A 20,812-nucleotide genomic window follows, 5' to 3' on the forward strand; every position below is an offset into this window, starting at 1 on the left:
AATTTGCAGAAGGGCTTTCAAATTGTTGCCACATTACACTTTGAATTAGACCTGCCAGTTCCCAGCACAACCTTAACAAGTGAGAGAGTGCAATCCTACTGGCTGCAGGCATCTGTTTGCATTCCCTGCAGAGGTGGTGTTGGTGATGCACACTGCAGTAATTAACTCTCTGCTCACCTGCTGCTGAGTCCTGCTCTCTACAGTGTGGTCAGGAGAGCAGGGGAAAGGAAATGCTGCATTTCCTTGTCTTCCCACTCCTGGGCACATTTAATAGAGGTTAAGATTCTGATTATACATGAGGGCTGGTCCCCAAATCCATTTGCAGGCCAGATCTAGTTGGGGCCTAGCGGCGGACCAGGAGTACGCACAGCCCTAGGACACATGCACAAGAAATGACTGCATTGAGGTGGTGTGTAAAGTTTCCAATGCAATTGCATGACAAGCTTAATAATTTGCCTGCAAATTATTGGGGTGGGGAATGCAAACACACAGTTGTGTCAAAGTTTCAGCATACCAGTGAGAAAGGTTTCCTGGCAAATTTTAATCGGAATACATGCCCTAAATTAACGACAACAAATCTGAGATGTTTGAATATGGTGAGTGTGTGTGTATGTATGAAGAACATCTTTAATTTTACATGTTGCATAAATCTCAAGATTCTGTCTCATAGTCCAAAATGTTTGAACTGAAATCTTTGATACTAAAAAAAAAAGTGCAATCAGTGTGGTTTTAAGTGTTATCTTTTAAAAACCTTGAAATTATTCTAATTCTACTTAGACATGGCAATTTCAACTTCAGCTACCCAGTGTGACTGGTATGACATCCATTTCACTGTGGGATGTGTGGAAGAGACCCCCTGCCTGGGGGAAAAAACCACTGTTCCTTGCCAACCTGTGCTCAGCATCTGACCTCATCCCATCCAAGGACATGTGCTTTGTACCAGTGAAACCCTTACCAGTAGGTTACAACACTTCACTGAGCCAGATCATCCTTACAGGGGCTGGACAAAGTGTCTAGAATGGCCTGAGAATACAGAAGTTAGTCAACTCTCATCTATACCACATGGAGTATATTTTGCGACTAGGAATAGTCTTAATGAAGGAGTTACAAGATTGAGGCAGTTTTTCAAAATCAGTAAAACTTTATTCTATTTCCATTCTTCGCCATTAACAGAAAAATTGGAGAAAGCAATGTTTGTTTTACAAAGATAATGCATCTCCCAGAGAAGAAAAACCCTAAATTGAGAATAGAGGTAACATGGGGAAAAAACACAGTACTGCCCTCTATTCAAAGAAAATAACTCCTGATCTTTTTGGTTAAAGTAATACTTAGACCAATCATTTAGTTTGCTCGCTTGATAAAGTGTGGCTGAGGAAGGGGAGGGAGGGGAGAGAAGGGGCCTGGAGGGAGAAAAAAAAAAGCACACAGACATCAACTATTTCACCTTGATGAAAGTCTCAATACAGCTATGGAAAGCCTAAGTATTCTTTTACAGTACACTGGGTGCTGGCTGCAAAAAAAAAAAAATGTATTCACTTCAGGCACAACTTTTTAAATTTTTTATTCAGTAAAATAAACTGGGTTTAGAAGCTGCAGTGTTCTAAGCAGCAGCAAATTTGTGCATTGTTTTAAATATCTTTAAGTTATCACACTGATGGCACACCTCATCCTTATGAAATTCTGCACTGTGCATGCTAATTGAAGATAATTACAAAAACTATCAAGTCTACTCTGGAAGATACTTTCAATGTGATCTAGGAGATAACGTTGCTTGCTATATGGACTTTAGTTTAAATGAGACATACAAAACATTTTAACATTTGGCCATCAACTTAAGGAACTTGTTTGAGTGCTCATACAGGATTCTATATAAACAGTTGGTATATTCATCCTCATATGGTCCTCAAAACTAGAGCAGAATGAACAGGAACTTAACCTCTCCTGTCTTAAGAGAGAGTAAAGCAACTGAAAGCTAAGGCATTGTAACACCTTGGCAAGATGTGAATTAAGGAAATATATATATAGATAGATATATGTATATCCTTTCAGTGCAGAATTTCATAAGGTCTACCAGAGTAGAACTGTCTATAATGTTTACTTAAAGAGGCAAAGTAGATTTGCAGTTACCAGTTGCGTTAAATGCACCATTCAAAAAGCTTCTAACACGTGATACTATAAGGCGCCACCTTAGGTTCTCCAGGATGCAACTGTGCATATTTTAAAACTGTTTCATAAATTTATTTTTAAACATAACATGAGGAAGGTGTTAAAACTGGTGTAATAGCTCTTTAGAATTTGGAAGGGATGAATATGGGGATATTCAGTACCCTTCACCAGACCCCACCACTTGCTCCAACATAGTTATTTGCTTTGAGACCAGTTAGTCGATAACACCAGCTTGACGAATCTTTCTTTCTGCACCAAATCCCTGTAAATAGTGAAGTAACTGAATGAGTTTAAATTGGAACTTGAAATCACGAATAAGGAAAGTAAAGAGAGCTGCAAGCAGTCACATATAATCAATATTGCTACTGAGCATATTAGAAGGAAATCCTTTATTCATTTTCATAACATGCTCTCCTCCACTGCCATCTGTCCACACCCAATCATGCCACATGCCCCCTTGATGCTATTCCACCTCTTGTGCCATCACTCCTTATTAACCTGTCTCTCTGTTTCTCTACCATGTTTAAACATCCTATTTTCTAAAAATAGAAACCTCCATTGACTCAACCTCAACGTCTAATTGCCAGCTGCTTGCTCCTTTCCCCCCTTTGCTCCAAACTCATGGGCATTGTTTATTCGTGCAATCTTGCCTTCCTTCCTTCCAGTTCTATTCTTGACTCCACTGACTGCTTTTGCTAGAAATAACACATCATATTTTGCTACAAAACCTAAAGCTCTGTGAGGTGCCCTTGCCCTCTCCAACTAGATACCTTTCGCAGAGAGGAGTTTTTCCGCAATTTACACAACACTTAGTCCCCTCACCAACATTGAAGACTACTCTACACAATATTCCCCAAATCTCTTTACTGGCATCCTTAAAAAAATAAAAACATCAGCAGAGGCTCCACATCTTTACCATTAAAATTCTTCAGTTTTACCAAGTCTTTTTAGCCCTTGGTCTGCCAGCTACATCCCTGCTAATGACAGCACTTTCTTATAGAATCCTCTGCAATCTGACAGTCTCTCGGTCTTCTAAGATAACTTAAACATTTAGTACCTCTTCTCTCCCATCAAATCCCTCTTTTTCCAAAGGGTTTTTGGCTGACCCATTACCTACATTCTCGTATGTAAGTAAATCTTCTCACACATTCATGTACTCCTACCATTTTCTATCCCCCTCTTTCGTTTATTTTGGAATTACACTCACTAGAGAAGAGGCACTCTAAAATCTTGCACTGTGTTCCAGTTTATCATTTAAGTCCTTCCATGTTGAACTTCCATGTTCAACTCACAGTCTCAGCAACCTAAGAAATCCAATATCCTGTCTCAACTGCCTTTGGGAAAAATTGAGTTCCTAAAGTATTTTTATGTCCTTCCATCTTTTGCTGATGATTAGCATTTACTAGAATTCCTACCAATTAAAAGGAAGTTGCTTGGCTTCTTATCCAGTATGTCACAGAAGCGGAAATCCCAATGTTATGACCACACATCAGGCAAATATCCTATAACATACCTTTGAATTATCCGGTCCCCTTGGCTGACGAAGAACAGTTAGACGAGGAGCGCTGGCATCATCCAAAGTAATGCTCTTTAAGCGATTAACAAGTCTATCAGGACGTGGAGCAGCTATGGCCTTAGCACCTTCACTGTAAATAGAAACAAACTAAATCATTAGGGGAAACATGTAGATGTGCATTTTAATGTTTTGTTGTTTTTTTTAAAGAGAGAAAAAGCCAACTTTCTACTATAACAGCATTCATGCTGGTTATTAGTATCTTTTTCCACACTGCCCTGGAATAACTGTTTAATTTTGAAGGGGAATTCAGTGCAAGATATATGGACATCCTACAACGACAAATGTAGTTTTGATGTTGGATAAAATTCCATTATCAAAATGCATCCTAACAGGTAGATGCATTCCTAATCTGCAGTAATATTATGCTCATGGTAGTAATCATGGCATGTGTGAAAGTTTCACTCAGTTAAGACTGCAGCTTTAATAGATATAAGTGTGCTTCTGGAGTGCCAGTATCTTTAGAACTCTGGCATGTAGACAATGCTCAACTATTATTCATCTGTATTTGCACATTTCTCATTAGACACCACTACTGAACAGTCCCATCACTAAATAAGTTGTGGACCAATGCAGGGGGCTTCAAATTAGGTAAAGGGAATCCCTGAGAATGTTTTTCCCACCCAAGGAACCACATCTCTCCCAAATCTAGATAAAATCTCAGACTGGATGTGCAGTCTGAGGATTCCAAGAGGCAAAGGAGGGGAGTGAGAATACACACAAAGTGAAAGAGAAGATAAGCTGTTGGGAATGCAAGTGAGCTTTCTACTGAGCCAACCCCCAGAAGTCATAAACCATGTGAAAACCTTTCATAAACTATGATTACAAAGTGGAAATATGTGAGAATTTGAAGTGCCTATCTTCTGTTTCTGCACACATGCAAAATAAAGCTGACAGTAATGGGAATGCAGGAAGCAATAAAATATGAAGAAAAACAGGATTACAAAAACAAAGTACAACAAAAAAGTGCAAGAAATCCACAACGTAAGTTGGAGACATGAAAGTGCCAAGAAAGGCGCAATGAAAGAAATACTGCAGCTAATAAATGAAATACAATTTTGTGCTAAGAATTACAATTGGAATGGCAGAATAAGATCAAAATGTTTTGAAGTGGTTCCACTGATACTAATACTACAACCTTTAGGGTAAGTATAACTGTGCTTCAACCTTAATGTTAAAAAAAAACCACCAATGATAACTGAATTATGGGGTAAGAAAGAACCGAGAAGGAAAACAGTAATGAAACTATAGTGATTTTTGTGCACACAATGGTTTGTGTCCAAATGCAAGTACAGGCAGGGACCACTTAAGGCGTGCCCGACATATGACTGACTGTGCACGCACACATTGCGCTGAACCCAGAAGTGACCCCAAAAGTCACAAAAAGGGGTGGAATGGGGTGTTTGAATTTTTAAAAAAGGTTTCAAATGCACATGAATTAACCTAAAACACACAGTGCCTTGGAACATAACCCCCATGTAAACTGGGAGTTGCCTGTAGAAGACTGTTCACAAAACCTGGCTTTCCCACCCCTCCCCATGACTACAGCATATAGGGAGCTTTGCTGTCACAAGATGGCCCCACCCAATTTCTGGTTTTCCCATTGCTGCCCCAGACCTCTCCTGAGAGTCCCAATCCCCTGCACCTTTTTTTTGGGGGGGGGGGGAATGAAGGAGGCTGAAATACAAAAAAGAGGACAGGTAAGCCATGTTGCATGAGTGATAACTTGTTCACAAAACATTGCAACCCATTATGTTTCGCAGATCCAAAAAACATGGGAGAATAGGATGTTAAAGAGCTGATAGAACAAAGTATATAAAGAGTAACTACTCAAGGAATTAATACATTTAGGAAATGGTCCTTGCACAGTATCTGGAGTACTGATTTTTTTTGTCATGGTTTTGGAAATGAGTGGCACAGTAGTATTTCAAGCTTACAAATGAGTTCCTGAAAGGAACAGGTGAAGAAATAGAACATTAAAAGTTTATTAACGAACCAGAGGGGGAAAACCCAAACAGATGTATGTTGAATGTTAAAGAAATCAGCTCATGAAAAACATCTTTGATGTGGCACTACTTAACTATCAGCTCTTGCCAACATGGCTGTGCTGGCAGAGGCTGATGACAGCTATCTAGTCCAAAACATCTGGAGTGCACAGAGTTGAGGAAGGCTGCTATAAATGAAGAGAATCAATGAATGGAGTATGTATAACAATATGGTGCAAAGTAGGCCAATTTCCTCCTCTTCTTTCCCAATTTTTCCTTTTAAACCAACACCCTCAACATTAACTCATCCCATGTGGTACAAAGAAGGGAAAGAAGGGCAACTGAAAGGCCCCTATACACAAAGCTTAATAGATTTTCAATAATTTGTTCATCAGCAGCTACTTTCAAGATTCCAACTTGAGGCAGCTCAAGGATGTCTGCCAATTTCCTATCAAGAAATCAGATCAGGATTGCTTGGTTTCCCCCCTGCAAGAGAGTAAGGTAAATTAGTATCTTTTGCTTACCTAACACGCCACACATTACAGGCACTGCATTTCCCTGTGCGTTGATTGAGGATGACTGAAAACTCTACTTCGTCACCAGCCTGCAGTTCCACACCATCCTGAACTTCTTTCACATGAAAAAAGAGCTTTTTGCTGTCACCCACTTCATAGTTTATGAAACCAAACTGAAAAAGGAATGGAAATTGTCTTCTCAATTGCACAACATGAGCAATCAAATTTTTTACAAGTAGGACTGAAATTTATTTATAGACAGCACATAATTTAGACTATTTAGGGTGATACTCAAAGATAGTCATACTCAAAGTAGACCCACTGAAATAAATGGATTCTACTATTATCTTAAACGTTTCCTGACAAAAGGGGATGCGGACCTCATTTTTGGAAAAACATTTTAGCCCTGCCCGATAAGATACTAAAAGAGAAAACATTTGTAACAGGTCTCTCCATGGTCAATAATATTTTCATACTTCCTGGCTTCTGTCAAGATTCAAGAACTGTTATCTTGTCTTTTACACCCAAATGAAAGTTATAAATTCAGCTAATTCAACTGTTTGAAGGTAAAACTTGGGGCCTTCAAAATCTAGCTGGGTGCAAAAGAACAAGAATGCTATGTTAAATTCCAACAATTTCCTTCCAGTATTTAAACAGAGGAGGCCCTAATGCAGAAAAATCACCCAAACAGCAAAGACATGGCTTGCATCTCAAGAAGTCCTCTCACCTGATCTTTCACACATTCCACGGTGGCTCTGCGGAAAGGTGTAATGTTACAAGCCATTGTTTGTCCATTTTGACCAAGGACACAAAGCTGGAACTTTACGGTTTCTCCTTTTTGCAGACAGTCCCCCTTGTTTGCCATACCAACAATTCCAAAAGGATAGACTTCACCTTTCATTTCTCCTGGAGAAGCAAGCATAACACAAAGACGTGTCATGGTTAAGAATTCTCAAGTAGCAGCTTCCATGTCATTTAGACATCACATTGTAACATGCAAGTCTCACTTCAACCAACTTTCCTAGAAAGATTCATTAGGGTACCAAACCAACTATGGAATTAGATCAACCAATACTGGAAAGGCACACTACTCACCATCTTCCATGACTTCAATCATTCCCTGGTATTCAGTCTGGGTGGGATCTACACTCCTGAGAGGACGAATTACTTTACCCGTGTAAACAGCTGGATCAGCCTCATCTGTGATGCCATTCACTATAAAACAAGGTCATCCGCATTACAAGTGGCAATCTTTCCCAAATAACTTTATGGAGCTTAGCAGTCACCCTGTATCAAGTAAAACCTGTCCTACCATGGCTAAAGGTATGGAAATCTAAAAGTGGCAGGTTTGCAAAATGCGGGGGGGGGGGGGGGATGGATTCTAGGTAGAAAGTTAGCCCTTAATACTTTTTTCCTAATATTTGCTATCTGGAAACACAGTAGTACATCACTAGATGTCATGGGAAAGTCTCAGAATACTGAAAACAGCAATTCATCCACATACTGTCAGTACTGGCTTTTCTTCATATGTTTGGGAAGGGCACAAAGTACACCTAACTATGCACTTCACGTTTTCCTTGTATATGGAACCTGATGGGATCACATTCCAATGTGCAACTCCCCACATACATTCTAAGATGTAACACTACATCTCTAGCACAGAAGTTTAAATAAGGTCACTGGGTAGCTACACTGTCAATTTTTCTACTGCACTGTTTCCCAATATTGAGTAGTGCAATTCTCCAATTTGTGGCAATTATAGGGTAAAGTTTTTTAGTTCTGTATCCTTGCTATTCAGTTTCCAACAGTGTTCCGAAGTATTTTATATCAGAATCTGCAACCCATATGAAGAGAGTAAGGTTCCCACGCTTCAGTCAAAATACCATATAGGAATACAGAGCCAAACAACACTTTATAGCAAGGGTGAGGAACCTTTTGGGTTCCATGGGCTAGATCCTGATCAGGATCAGCCTCACAGACCAAATATGACAGGTGCGTGGAGCCAGCCATCTGCCAATCACACATCATTATGATATCATGATTGATTGATTTGTACTCCACACTTGACAAAATCCTTTGTGGGGTTCCCAAGCAAGAAGGCTACGTTTTAAAATGCAAGCTTTTTACTGTTTTCACAGTAGCAGCAGTAGAAGTTGCAGCAGTTGCTGTCAACTTATTTGTCCCTTTTGTCCTGCTTTTCATGTCATATATGTGTTAGTTTTATCTAATCCAAAACACTAATAGAACAGGTTTGTAATTAGCCTTGTTTCTAAGCAAGAATTGCCCTCAGGCAACCAAGACAGATCTAATTCTCACTTCTAGTTTTAGATAATAAACCATTACAGTGGAACAGTCCGAGGCTGGAATTAAGTTCCTGTTTTTCAAACCTGGGATACATGCAACAAGCAGGCATCCACAAAATTGTCAGCACCAAGTACATACCACTTGAGGACCAATATTTGGCTTTAAAAGAAATTTAAAAACAGCTTTACCTGCATGTGTCTTGTTCACTTTCTCTGCACTGACTTTGTTTCCTTTGCCTTTTGATAAGCTGTATTCAACCATATCGCCAAGTTCCAGGCTATCGATATCACCACAGAATTCACTGCAAACAATTATAAAGAAATATTGAATCTGCATAAATGTAACCAAGAATGCCATCCCAACAAATTTACATTTTTAGCAAACCAATACAAATGGGATGGTCTCGAGACTCTAATTTCTTTTCAAGCGTTCACAGTGCAGCAGACTGCATCATGTAGAAGACCTCATTTATTAACCAGAGGTCAAATGTTTACTTTATATAAGAGCCCTATGCAACACCCATAGCATGCCACTATCAACAACATTACAAATGGATCTTCCATGAGTATTTTTTTACATCAGCCATTATTTGTGTAAATCAGAATAAGCTTATAAAATGTGAATATGCAGCATATATAAAGTGGGGATGTTTATGTCACTAGTATAGGAGCAAAAAACCTATGCCCTCAGCATATGCTGTACAACTCACATTAGCCTAACTAAGCACAACTACTAGTCAGAGACAATGGGAGTTGTAGTCCAGTTTAGAGAGCAATATATCAAAGCTACAGTGGTACCTTTAGTTACAAACTTAATTTGTTCTGGAGGTCCGTTCTTAACCTGAAACTATTCTTAACTAGAGGCGTGCTTTCACTAATGGGGCCTCTTGCAGCTGCTGCGCCGCCGGCAGATGATTTCCATTCTCATCCTGGGGCAAAGTTCTCAACTCGAAGTAACTCTTCTAGGATAGCAGAGTTTGTAACCTGAGGCGTTTGTAACTCGAGGTACCACTGTCTATCTGTTTTGCTATTGCCAGTGACTGAAAGGTCTTTAACTTGTTACACACATACACTGGAGTAATACTTTTGATAAGCTTTGTAAAGGTAAAGGACCTCTGGACAGTTAAGTCCAGTCAAAGGCGACTATGGGGTGTGGCGCTCATCTTGCATCATGCGGCCAGCATGACTAAACCGCTTCTGGCGCAGCGGAATACCAAAGGGTGTGTCTGTTGCTGTATAGCAGGGGTGTCCAACCGGTGGATCGTGATCGACAGGTCAATCCCCGGATGATCATGGTGGATCGTGGGATCCTTATCGCTCGCATTTAGAATCATGTCTCCATTCCCCTCCCCGCTTGGTCTTTCCCTGCGCCGGGTTTAGTGTGTGTTCTGTTAGCGGCTGTGTTGTTGGTGAGCAATTCATTTTAATTATCCACACTCAACAACTCTGAACTCCCCGCTCAAGGGCAGATCACTGCCAGTTTATTTTTCTAGGAGTAGATCGCTGTTTCTTGGGAGTTGGACGTCCCTGCTGTACAGCGTGAGCCAGACAGAAACTTGCAGGGAACCCAGGCCTGAGATTCTCCATCCCTGCTGCATAGATCACTCATGTTCCACTTTTTTTAGGATTATAGGAAGATTTTTTCACATTAAGGTTAATATGCAGTCTGCGCGGAGCAGACAAAGCATGCTATTTGACCCTGCAAACCAACCAACTCAGTATTAACAATCTGTTCCACAGCAGGATGCACAGGGACTCTTGCTTGCTACTGTGTGCAAAGATCTGGGGATGCAGACACTAATCCAGCACTGGCATTATACAAGTGGAACAAAGCTCCTGCCACATCATCCTAAACCTGTTTGGGGAGCAGTAGCTACAGTCACAAATCCAATTATGAGTCTTCTGCTAGCAGGCATTCAACTCAAACCAATTGTTATGGCTGGTGAAGGAAGACTCCACCTGTCTCAGAATTCTGTGCCCTCACTGGAAATTTTCATCCTCCTTCCAGATGTTATATGTACACCAAAGGAGGTTCCCACTTTTCAGAACCACTGGAGCACACTTAAATGAGATGGTAACGGTTTCCATATGGGGACTGCAGCACATGACATCATGATGCAAGAGCTGACCACATGGACCCCCTTCCAATATACAGAGCACCTCCACATTACTGTTAGTAGTCTCAAGGAACAGTCAGTGGCGATGTGGAGACTCCTGTGTGCTGCTGTATGGACCATGTAGAAGCTGCTTCATCCGGCATGTACCATACCTGATTTAATGTGCAACAAACTCTTAGACTAATCAACTTGCCTGTAATGGAAGAAAATCTCCTTATCGTGATTGGCTGTTTCAATAAATCCAAAGTTATCCTTTAGAGTTGCCACATATCCTAAAAGCCTTTTTGAACTGTAGTTTCTACCAAGCATTCTTACAGATGTAGCTGTTTGCAACCCAGTTCTCTTCACTTCACAGACTGTAAACTCAACCTATTTGGGAAAAGATATAAAACAAAATAAAATGCCTTCTAGAAGGATTGGGAAAATCACATGCACTTCTGGAAGTAATCTAATGGGACATTTTGCTTTTTCTCAGCAGTGAAAACAACTTATGGTAGTATTAACTCTCTTTTCAAAATCCCCTCACTGAGGCTATTCAATTCTCAAGCGCTGAAGTCAGTACTCTCTTATTATGCCATTTAAAGTTGAACATCAGCAGTCTCATTTGTAGCCAAACAAGAGAAGGAATTCACATACTAATTCACAACAGTCTTTCTCGGTGACACCATTGTTTTTTGTTGAGATCTTATTTTAAAAAAATGCATTACACAAAAGCAGCCTTAAACAAATCTTAATGCAGGGACACAAGATGTTGGTGTAAGGTTCATAGCCTGAATGGTTCTCAACTTCTGAAGAGAGGCTACAACTATGCACCAGTTCTCAGTATACTCTAATAATATTAAGGAGGTAATGAGGTAATAATTACAAATCAACACATATAGTGAAAACTGAAAAACCAAGAAGGATCTCTAGAAGTATTTTACCCAATCATGGGCATTCTTACATTTTTAAAAACAGTATGCATATTACCTTATCTCCTATCTGAGGAGAAGTAGATCCTTCCACATCCTTAGCCTGATAGGGAATGGTCAGCTTCTCCCCACAATCATCATAAGCAATTATTCCCTCTTCAGCTTCCTAAAAGTGGGGCAGGGGGAGAGGAAATAAAATATAAAAGGATCAAAACTGAAGGAATTTAACTTTTTCCAATAGACCACATACAAATGTGAACTGGTAGTGTGAACATAGGTATTCAGTGACAGAAAATATACTAAGTTTTGTAATCATGAAATTCACTAGTTTTGACAGAGATGTATTTATACGGGGAAACACCTCATTTTTAAAAATGATGTATAACCAATCACTGTTGGAACTTCAAGAAAGCCTATCCTATCTTTTTCTACTTGGGATTATACAGGAAAGTAGTATCAATTAGGTAACTCATGACCAGTTTCTGAAATATATATTACCTAGTTTCCACTGAACAAAGATATTGCTAGCATTAGTGTAATCATGATTTAATTAAAAGCCCTAAACTATTTTAGCAATGAGGAAGATTAATGCAACAGGTATGTTTCAACTAGATACTTGGTATAAGAGTAAGTTCATATCAGAGAGATGCTCCTAAGATTCAGCACCTATGTTTATTTCTACAACCAAAAAGAATCTACATTATGTTTATAGGAAACCCAAACCTTGCAACCACACTAAGTAAATCAAGTTTAGACACACTTGCAAGACCAGCTTTTGTACTTCCATTATCTTGTTAGAATATGTGTGTTTATCCATCTCAAAGGACACATGAAAAATAAAAGTATGGAAACTGTTATCTTCAGCCAGAAAATGTTTATAAATATATTCCTTGTCTAATCTTTGTAGAAGTTTTCAGTTATTATTTTACAGAGAAACAGAAGAAAAACCCCAGGCAGTATTACCTTCTCTTTGCCTTTATTTGGACTAGTGGATTTGGCAGAAGTGGCTTCCTTTTCTATAGTGCCCACAAAACGATTATCTGACTGGGTGTGGAATGAAACAGTGCCTTTTGGAAGTTTCTTAATCCTTATAGCATGATTTCTTTGAGCAGACAGCATATCCTGGAAGAGGAAGGTCATGAAATTGATAAATTGATAAAAAGTGACTGAATTCTGCAGCTGATACTGTATTGTTTTATTTTATTTGGCTGTTTTCATTATTAGTTTTATCTCTGCTTTAATTAGTACAGTAAGCAATCTTGAAATCTTATTAGATGAAAGATAATAATGAAGCATAGTAAGTCAGGAAATATAAATAAATGACCTGAAGCAACATGAAGTTGGTAAACCTAAATTCCACAAAATTGTACTTACAGGGACCACAGTAAATTCTACTTCATCTGAAATGTGGAGCTGGTTGCCATCTAGAATTTCACTGAAGTGAAAGAACATGCGGGCATCTCTGTCAACACATTTAATGAAACCAAAGCCATCCCTCATTGCGGCAATCACACCCTGTGGACGCAACACATAGGTCAGTAACTATAGCTGATGAAGAATCCTTAGAGCAGGGACTGCCAAACTTGGGTCTCCAGCTGTTTTCAGACTACAACTCCCATCATCCCTAGCTAGCAGGACCAGTGGGCAGGGAGGATAGGAACTGTAGTCCAAACACAGCTGGAGACCCAAGTTTGGGAAACCCTGCCTTAGAGGATATCTGTCAGGTACAACAGAATACCATCTAGTCCACAATGCTCTAGGCCAGGGGTCAGCAACCTTTTTCAGCTGTGGGCTGGTCCACTGTCCCTCAGACCATGTGTGTGTGGGGGGGGGGTGAATGAATTCCTATGCCCCACAAATAACCCAGAGATGCATTTTAAATAAAAGGACACATTCTACTCATGTAAAAACACGCTGATTCCTGGACCGTCTGCGGGCCGGATTGAGAAGGCAATTGAGCTGCATCCGGCCCGTGGGCCTTAGGTTGCCTACCCCTGCTCTAGGCATTCTCTCCTTGCCTTAAAAAACAGTCATCAGCCTAATAAGTCAATGAGAGAACTCAAGCCACATGTGAACCAAGCGGAAAATAAATGTTATAAAATAATGACACGTCTATGGCAATAATTTGTGCCCAGCACTCCCCCGCCCCGCCAGAAAAACCCTACAATGGAAGAGCATAAAAAGCTCATTGACTCAGATAAATGGTAGTTTTTAGGAAAACTCTAAGACAAATCCAGAGCAAACAGACAATATCTCAGTGAACTGTTTCCCTCCCACAAAGCTTTTTCTTCCTTTTCTCACTCTAATTCCACAGAGTGGAAAAAACTGTGAGGCATTATTCATTGAAAATAACTATTCTCAGATGGAGGATTCAAAACATTGTGCAACTAGCTGTACAAGTCCCAACATGACTCTGAACTTGCAAGCCTTTGAGGTAAGCTCAAATTGCTCTCTGAATTTTAACATCACTTTTTAAGATGCAAAACTCTTTCTGAAAACTGAGATAAAGTTAAGTGGAAAGAGGCAACAGAAGGATTTCAATGCAATTCCTGCTACACATTTCCTTTAAAAGGGGATACGTAAATCAAAATTTTTTTTCTTTTACAAATGCAAGTTTCATGTACTCCCTTCTCCATGGGAGCAATTCAGCACTGGAATGCCCTCCCATTGTCATGCTTATTATTATATTTCTTGGTCACTTATCTAAAAAATAAATGACTTCCATTTCCTCTCCACCACCAGGACCCCACCCCCCAAATCTGCTCCAGAGGGTTTCCTAACCACCCAGAGGTTGGGAATCTGAGGGTGCACAAGGGCTGGAGGGGACAGGAGAGAATGAGGATGTTCTGTTGTGCACATGGAAATGTGTTTATAATATGTATATAGACATATAGAACTAAAGTTAGAATTCTGTAAAACTGCAGCTCACTGCATCTTCTATCAAAGGCTTCCTTGGAAAATAATTCCTCACGTAGCCAGGAGAAATGCAACATGCTGAAGATTCAGACAACTTCTCAGGACTATTTCAGTGTTCATTGCTACATAAATCTAGCATCGTTCTACAGTACCAGCAATGCTAAATGAGGCAACAGTAATTATATCCTATTTCTCTGTGTAGAACACTTACATCTGAGTAGATCTCTATAGGATTGTGCTGTAATTCTCACTGAGTTCAATGGAACATACTGCTATGAAAGTAGACATGGAATGCAGTTTTAATTACTTACCATTTCTCTAGCCTCATTAGTGAGTTGGAAAGTATTGGGAAGAACTTCAATATTAGTGGCTCGCTCCAATTTGTCACGCCGATCTGTTGAAATGTTGAATCTAACGTGGTCACCTTCCAACAGCGTCACCTTTGATTTTGTATCTTTGTCTCCAAATGGAAGTTCTTTAGGAATCACAAAGTCTACTTTTATACGCCCAGGTAATGGGTCATTCTGATCAGAGTACAAAAGAAAGGCCATATTAGAGCTTTCCAGGATTTTACAGTTTTAAAACATCAACTGAGAGCTGAACAAGTTCCATCTTCCATTGTAGCACCCAAGGATGCCTCTTTCATTAATGATTTACCCCAATTTGTTTCCCGTTACTGAATTTGCTCAGTGTCACAGACTATCAAAGTACTTTAAAATAAACATTTACAAATAAATTTCTGTACACAATAATGATAAGACATTTCCTACCTGATTTTTGTTGGGTACTTTTGGAATTACTTTGGTTACTGTTCCCTCAAAGTGTTCAATGCTGATATCTTCAAAAATAACAGTTCCTTGAGGCAAAAGTCTTACATCAGTTGCAACTTCTTTACCCTATAAGCAGAAAATTCAACCAAATAGTCAACTGGTTAAGTAGTTACAAGGACCAACAATAGGTCACACAACATACAAATCTAATGGAGTCATTTAAGGAAGTTCCTGCAATGTCATGCATTTACAATTTAAGTTGGAGTTAAGAAATTTGGTCTTACATTTCTGTCTTTGATTGTGAACTCCACATCATCACCAGGCTGTAAGGCTTCTAGGTCACCTTTAAATTCGCTATAGTGAAAGAATATCTCCTTTACAACATCACCTCTTTCAATGAATCCAAAGGCTTCCTAAGAAGAAAATAGGATCGTTAAGCAAAGAGATGCTATCTTGATCTATATCCACCTAGCTGGAATAAAGCATTTTTATTTTTTTTTGGTGACTAATAGTTATTAGAAAGATCTACAACTAAAAATGTGCATATATAAAAACTTTTTACAGGAGGAATGAGTGAATTACCGTATTTTTTGCTCTATAAGACTCACTTTTTCCCTCCTAAAAAGTAAGGGGAAATGTGTGTGCGTCTTATGGAGCGAATGCAGGCTGCGCAGCAATCCCAGAAACCAGAACAGCAAGAGGGATTGCAGCTTTCACTGCGCAGCGATCCCTCTTGCTGTTCTGGCTTCTGAGATTCAGAATATTTTTTTTCTTGTTTTCCTCCTCCAAAAACTAGGTGCATCTTGTGGTCTGGTGCGTCTTATAGAGCGAGAAATACGGTATATAAAGCCCAATCTAACGCCTGCTCTCTCAGATGCAAGATCTAATGTTCAATGAGACTTACTCCCAAGCAACCTTACATGGAAGTTCTGTCTCAAAAGTACTAGAATAAGTCTATACACCTTCTCCTCCACACCTACATGGTTCCATAACTGTACAAGTAAATTTCAGAAAGTAGTTAAGTGTTAATTTACCTTCATGGCACAAACTACTCCTTGACACCGAGCCTGTTTCTTTTTCAAAAGCATAATGTTACGAGCACTTACAGCACCAGTACTATGGGAAAAAGTAGATGAAGGTCACACAAGGAAAATATAATTCAATGACTTATCACAATACAGCCAACTACAGAATGATTCTTAAATTCTATGAGTGACTCCAGTTGTGTTTATCTAGGGTTGCCATATTTCAAGAAGTAAAAATTTGGACACCAAAAATTGATGATTTTAGGGCTATCGCCTGATAGCTCCGCTGCCGCCGCCAAGCCCAGGTTGCCTGAGCACGTGCATGCGCGCGCACGCACACACACACAAAATTAAACCCCAAATCCAGGACATCTGCTTTAAAATGTAAATTTCCCCCCAAAAAAGGACATGTCCGGGAATTCCCAGACATATGAAAACCCTAGTTTATCCCACCAGAGCAGATTTGGGCGGGGGGGGGGGCGGACGGGCTAGGAGGGATGAGTTACATGAGTTGGTGCAATACTGGGTCACCTTATATGTTTAATGTGCTAAATTATATTCTACAAACTGGAAATACATAAGTCTCCTTTCGTTATGACCAGGATATTTTAAGATGAAAACATCACACTGCTACAATCTCTTTACTTGAAGTACACATTCACATTTAGGTCTAAAAAAAAAAAAGCAAGTTTCCTATTAGATAGCTGTACTGCAGATTATCCATTTGTCGATGAAAGAAAAAGACAAACTGACTAGCAATTTTAATAACCACTCAAAAACAAAGCATCTTCAGAAACTTGATCTGAATGGCCTTTGCAAAGTTTGCGAAGTATACTTCAACTCAAGTAATAACATTAGTTTCTGGAGAACTTTACTACCTTAGAGCCAACATGGATTCAGTCATGACAAGGTATCTACTTACTGTTTATTTGTATCAATAATGAAGTTAATTTTATCTCCGGTTTCCAGCTGTACATTTCCTTCAACATCTTCTGGGGTATAAGTTAAGTAGAACACTTCCTGTGAATTAAAATTTGATATCATTAATATTTTGCTACGAGTAGAGAAATTTATAAAGTCCTGGTTAGTTTAAACTTTTGAGTTTCAGAACTTGGGAAGTGTGCAGAATATTTGACGTTTTATTAGCATTTTATGAAACTAAAAAATAGTCACAATGAAGACTTTAGTAAACAGTTAACTTTTCTGCTTCATTTTAACTAGCCATATAATTCTAGACTGAAGTTGTGAAAATATTTCATAATTACAGTCAAAACATGAAGTCAGATGTTTTCTATTTCAATAAATAAGTTTTTAGCAATTTAAATTTTAACTTTTTAAAGCAAGTACAGTTTTTTCACTGTCTACTCTGGCAAGTATTTTAGTTTAAATCATATTGGAGGATCAGTCAAAAAGTTTAAGTAAATACATAAGTTTTACCCCATTACGTTCGTAGCATACACTCCCTGTTGGACTCTGACCCGGGGCAGCTGGAGACTTACTCTCTAAGTTGTGAGGAACAGCACACACAACCTACCAGTCAAAAAAAAATCCATTGCTAATTATTTCCAGAGGCAGCATTATGCATCAGACTGTTAGTTTTCTATAATACACTTGGGGATGCACTTTACAGGTAACCCACAACAGTATGCCATGCTGCAAAGCTTATATCTTACAGTACTTTTGTTAACTGTAAGAATTATTCTTGGTTAGGTAAAACCCCAATTTTTACGCGCTTGCCAAAACAAGTGGAAAAAATTAAATTTGAGAAAAATATTTCTATGCAACCAAGGAGAGGCATGCTACACTCAACTCTGCCCTTGTTTGTCTGACCACAGCAGATGCAAATCGCATGCATGGAAAAAGCTTATCATAGCCACTAACTTGTCCATTTATTCGCTCTTCAGGTAATGTTTCTGTTTTAATCTTCACCAGTTTAATAGCAATCGGTTTTCCAGTTCGCCGGTCAGAAGATACTTCAAATTCAACATCATCTGTAAAGCAATTGAAGTTTTATCAATGACACAGGACCGGTCTAGTAACACTTAGCAGGAATAATTCGCAAGCACACCTTTACCTTTCCTCAGGCAATCCTCCCTGTCTCCAATACTACACAGCCTCAAAAGTAGTCTTAAATTTGCATTAAGCATGCAAATTTAAGACTGCTTTTGAGGCTGTGTAATATTGGAGACAGGGAGGATTGCCTGAGGATAGAACTCTCGAAAACTACAAAAAAAAGCCCAATGAGTTGCTTGCATGTAAATGGTTCCCCTGGATCTCAGTCAGTGGCATTTATCTTGCACGTGCATGCTAAGATCAAAATAACAATTTAAAACATGACTGTATTCTCCTCGGTCAGTGACTCTGGCTCATGAACTCAAGAGTAGGCAAAATGAGAGGCTCTTTCTGTACAGCATTCACAGCCCATTCTTCTAGTCCACTGGTTTCACAACTTTATGACACCGGAGTTGTTTTCCACCACATTTCTTACATTTCTTCATCTACCAAAACAACTCTAAGTGTTATAAAAAACTAAAGCAAATTCTAGGGTCCCCAAAGGCATCTAGGTGGCCACTGTGAGAGAAGAATAATTGATTAAATATGCCTTTGGTCTGATCCAGCAGGGTTCTTGAATTTTTAGAGCCATAATTACCTTGTGTGAGGCCAGACAGATTGGGCCTCACTGTTGCTCTAGCTTAAGGATACTGAATCTCTGTCCCTCTATATGTTGAATATCAACTCCCATCAGGCCCAGCCAGTTTGGCCAATGGTAATGGGTTATGCAAATTGTAGCTCAGTCGGACCTTGAGAGCCACAGGTGTTCCAGCCCTGCCAGAGAGAAACTGAGTGCATTCTAGAACACACACAACTGCCTCCTGTAGCTGCACAGTGCAATGGAAAATTTATTTATTTTACATAATTTGTATCACCCTCTTCCTTTCTGAGATCAGAGCAGTGTGCACTAAAAACCAATAGAAAACTCACACAGTAAAACTCACAGCAGCCCAAGCAAGAGCACAAATGTCTGTTAAAACTTTTCTATTTAAGCTATCCTCCTAAAGACAGGCAGTTAAGTGTTGCCTGAGAGACAGAATTTTAGAGGTGGTGGCCATCCCAGAAATGGCCCTCAAGGACTATCACTTTTTGAAATTGTTGAAGGGTCAGTGAGAAGGGCCTCTGTGAACGACCTCAGTTCTTGGGCAGGATTATACAGAAGATAGTGGCCTTTATTATAGCCTGGCCCCAAACCATTTAGGGCTTTAGAAGTTAAAAACAGCACTTAACTGTACACAGGAAATAAATAGTCTGGCCATGTAGTTAGTAAATAAGGGGATTAACATGAGCCCTACATCCCACCCTGATAGCAGTCTGTAGTGGTGAGCAAACTTATCAGCCATTCTACTGAAGAACAAGGAAGACCTTCCCAGAACACAGTTTGGGAAACCAGTTTCTACGATACTCTACTCAATGTATCTTCATCATAGAAGCATCCATATACAGCGGTACCTCGGGTTAAGTACTTAATTCGTTCAGGAGGTCCATACTTAACCTGAAACTGTTCTTAACCTGAAGCACCACTTTAGATAATGGGGCCTCCTGCTGCTGCCGCGCCGCCGGAGCACGATTTCTGTTCTCATCCTGAAGCAAAGTTCTTAACCTGAAGCACTATTTCTGGGTTAGTGGAGTCTGTAACCTGAAGCGTATGTAACCCAAAGTACCACTGTAGTTAAGCCTATCTATCTATCTATCTATCTATCATTTACTTATGACATTTCTATATTACTTATTTGCATTTCTAAGCAGTGTACATAAAAACAATCCACAGAAAATGGGAAACTAAAACAAAAAATTATCATAAATTGAAACACAAGGCCTCACTTTGGCTCTCTCAACTAATGGTTGGTTTAACTACTACTGACTAGGCAGACACATCTCTAGTGTTAAGAGGTGCTAATCCTCATCACACATGTAAAGAGCCTCAGTCATGAACCCAGAGAATTCCACCAGATGAATTACCTCCCACTTTAAGCTCCTGTAGGTTGCCATTATACTGTGAACAGTGGAAGAACAGTCTAGCTTGCCGTTCTGAACACTGAATGAATCCATAGGAGGTCAGCAGTTTTTCAATAACCCCAGTTTCACGCAGTCCTGCAGAAGTACCATTGGGGTACCCGTTGTGTCCATTGTTATGGAGAAGGTTTGGATCAAAGCTCATCTGAAAGCAAAAGATAACTTGTGAAATCCTCCAAAAGCAATTCCCATCACCTTTCATACTTAAGGGAACACAGAACACATATTGTGCATTAAAGAGCATCAGATAAGCAAGCAAGTTTCTGGCAGCTAAGGCACAGCTTGTGTACACTATTTGTCTAGCTGAGATTCATCAGTAACGAAACCACATTTACCTTGTAGGATTTATCTATATGCTGTTAATATAGCATTATATTTTCCCATTATATACAGAATAAAGTTAATACTTTATTCAAAATTAGTCATTAGTATAAACTTGCCTTAGCCAAAGAAGGCTACCAAG

The 20,812-nt window shown here is 39.4% G+C and overlaps 1 protein-coding gene across 6 annotated transcripts in view; it reads right to left on the reverse strand.

Moving 5' to 3' along the window:
- Positions 1-1,118: 1,118 nt before the first annotated feature.
- CSDE1 (cold shock domain containing E1) overlaps positions 1,119-20,812 on the reverse strand; it is a 28,681-nt gene continuing 8,987 nt past the window's right edge. For 5 of the 6 annotated variants that reach the window (XM_053393573.1, XM_053393577.1, XM_053393571.1 and 2 more), the window contains 18 exons: positions 20,296-20,494; positions 18,163-18,272; positions 17,719-17,811; positions 17,204-17,301; positions 16,291-16,372; positions 15,541-15,669; positions 15,257-15,382; positions 14,798-15,010; positions 12,945-13,085; positions 12,534-12,692; positions 11,629-11,736; positions 10,853-11,028; positions 8,732-8,844; positions 7,335-7,454; positions 6,967-7,145; positions 6,249-6,412; positions 3,680-3,812; positions 1,119-2,428 (listed from right to left, as the gene is read on the reverse strand). In XM_053393573.1, the coding sequence (XP_053249548.1) occupies positions 2,381-2,428; positions 3,680-3,812; positions 6,249-6,412; positions 6,967-7,145; positions 7,335-7,454; positions 8,732-8,844; positions 10,853-11,028; positions 11,629-11,736; positions 12,534-12,692; positions 12,945-13,085; positions 14,798-15,010; positions 15,257-15,382; positions 15,541-15,669; positions 16,291-16,372; positions 17,204-17,301; positions 17,719-17,811; positions 18,163-18,272; positions 20,296-20,494 (2,391 nt within the window). In that variant the 3' untranslated portion in view covers positions 1,119-2,380. The remainder of the gene's footprint in view (positions 2,429-3,679; positions 3,813-6,248; positions 6,413-6,966; positions 7,146-7,334; positions 7,455-8,731; positions 8,845-10,852; positions 11,029-11,628; positions 11,737-12,533; positions 12,693-12,944; positions 13,086-14,797; positions 15,011-15,256; positions 15,383-15,540; positions 15,670-16,290; positions 16,373-17,203; positions 17,302-17,718; positions 17,812-18,162; positions 18,273-20,295; positions 20,495-20,812) is intronic. The other variant, XM_053393570.1, reaches the window with a different exon arrangement.

Source organism: Podarcis raffonei, chromosome 6, assembly GCF_027172205.1.
Source record: "Podarcis raffonei isolate rPodRaf1 chromosome 6, rPodRaf1.pri, whole genome shotgun sequence".
Lineage (NCBI taxonomy): Eukaryota > Metazoa > Chordata > Lepidosauria > Squamata > Lacertidae > Podarcis > Podarcis raffonei.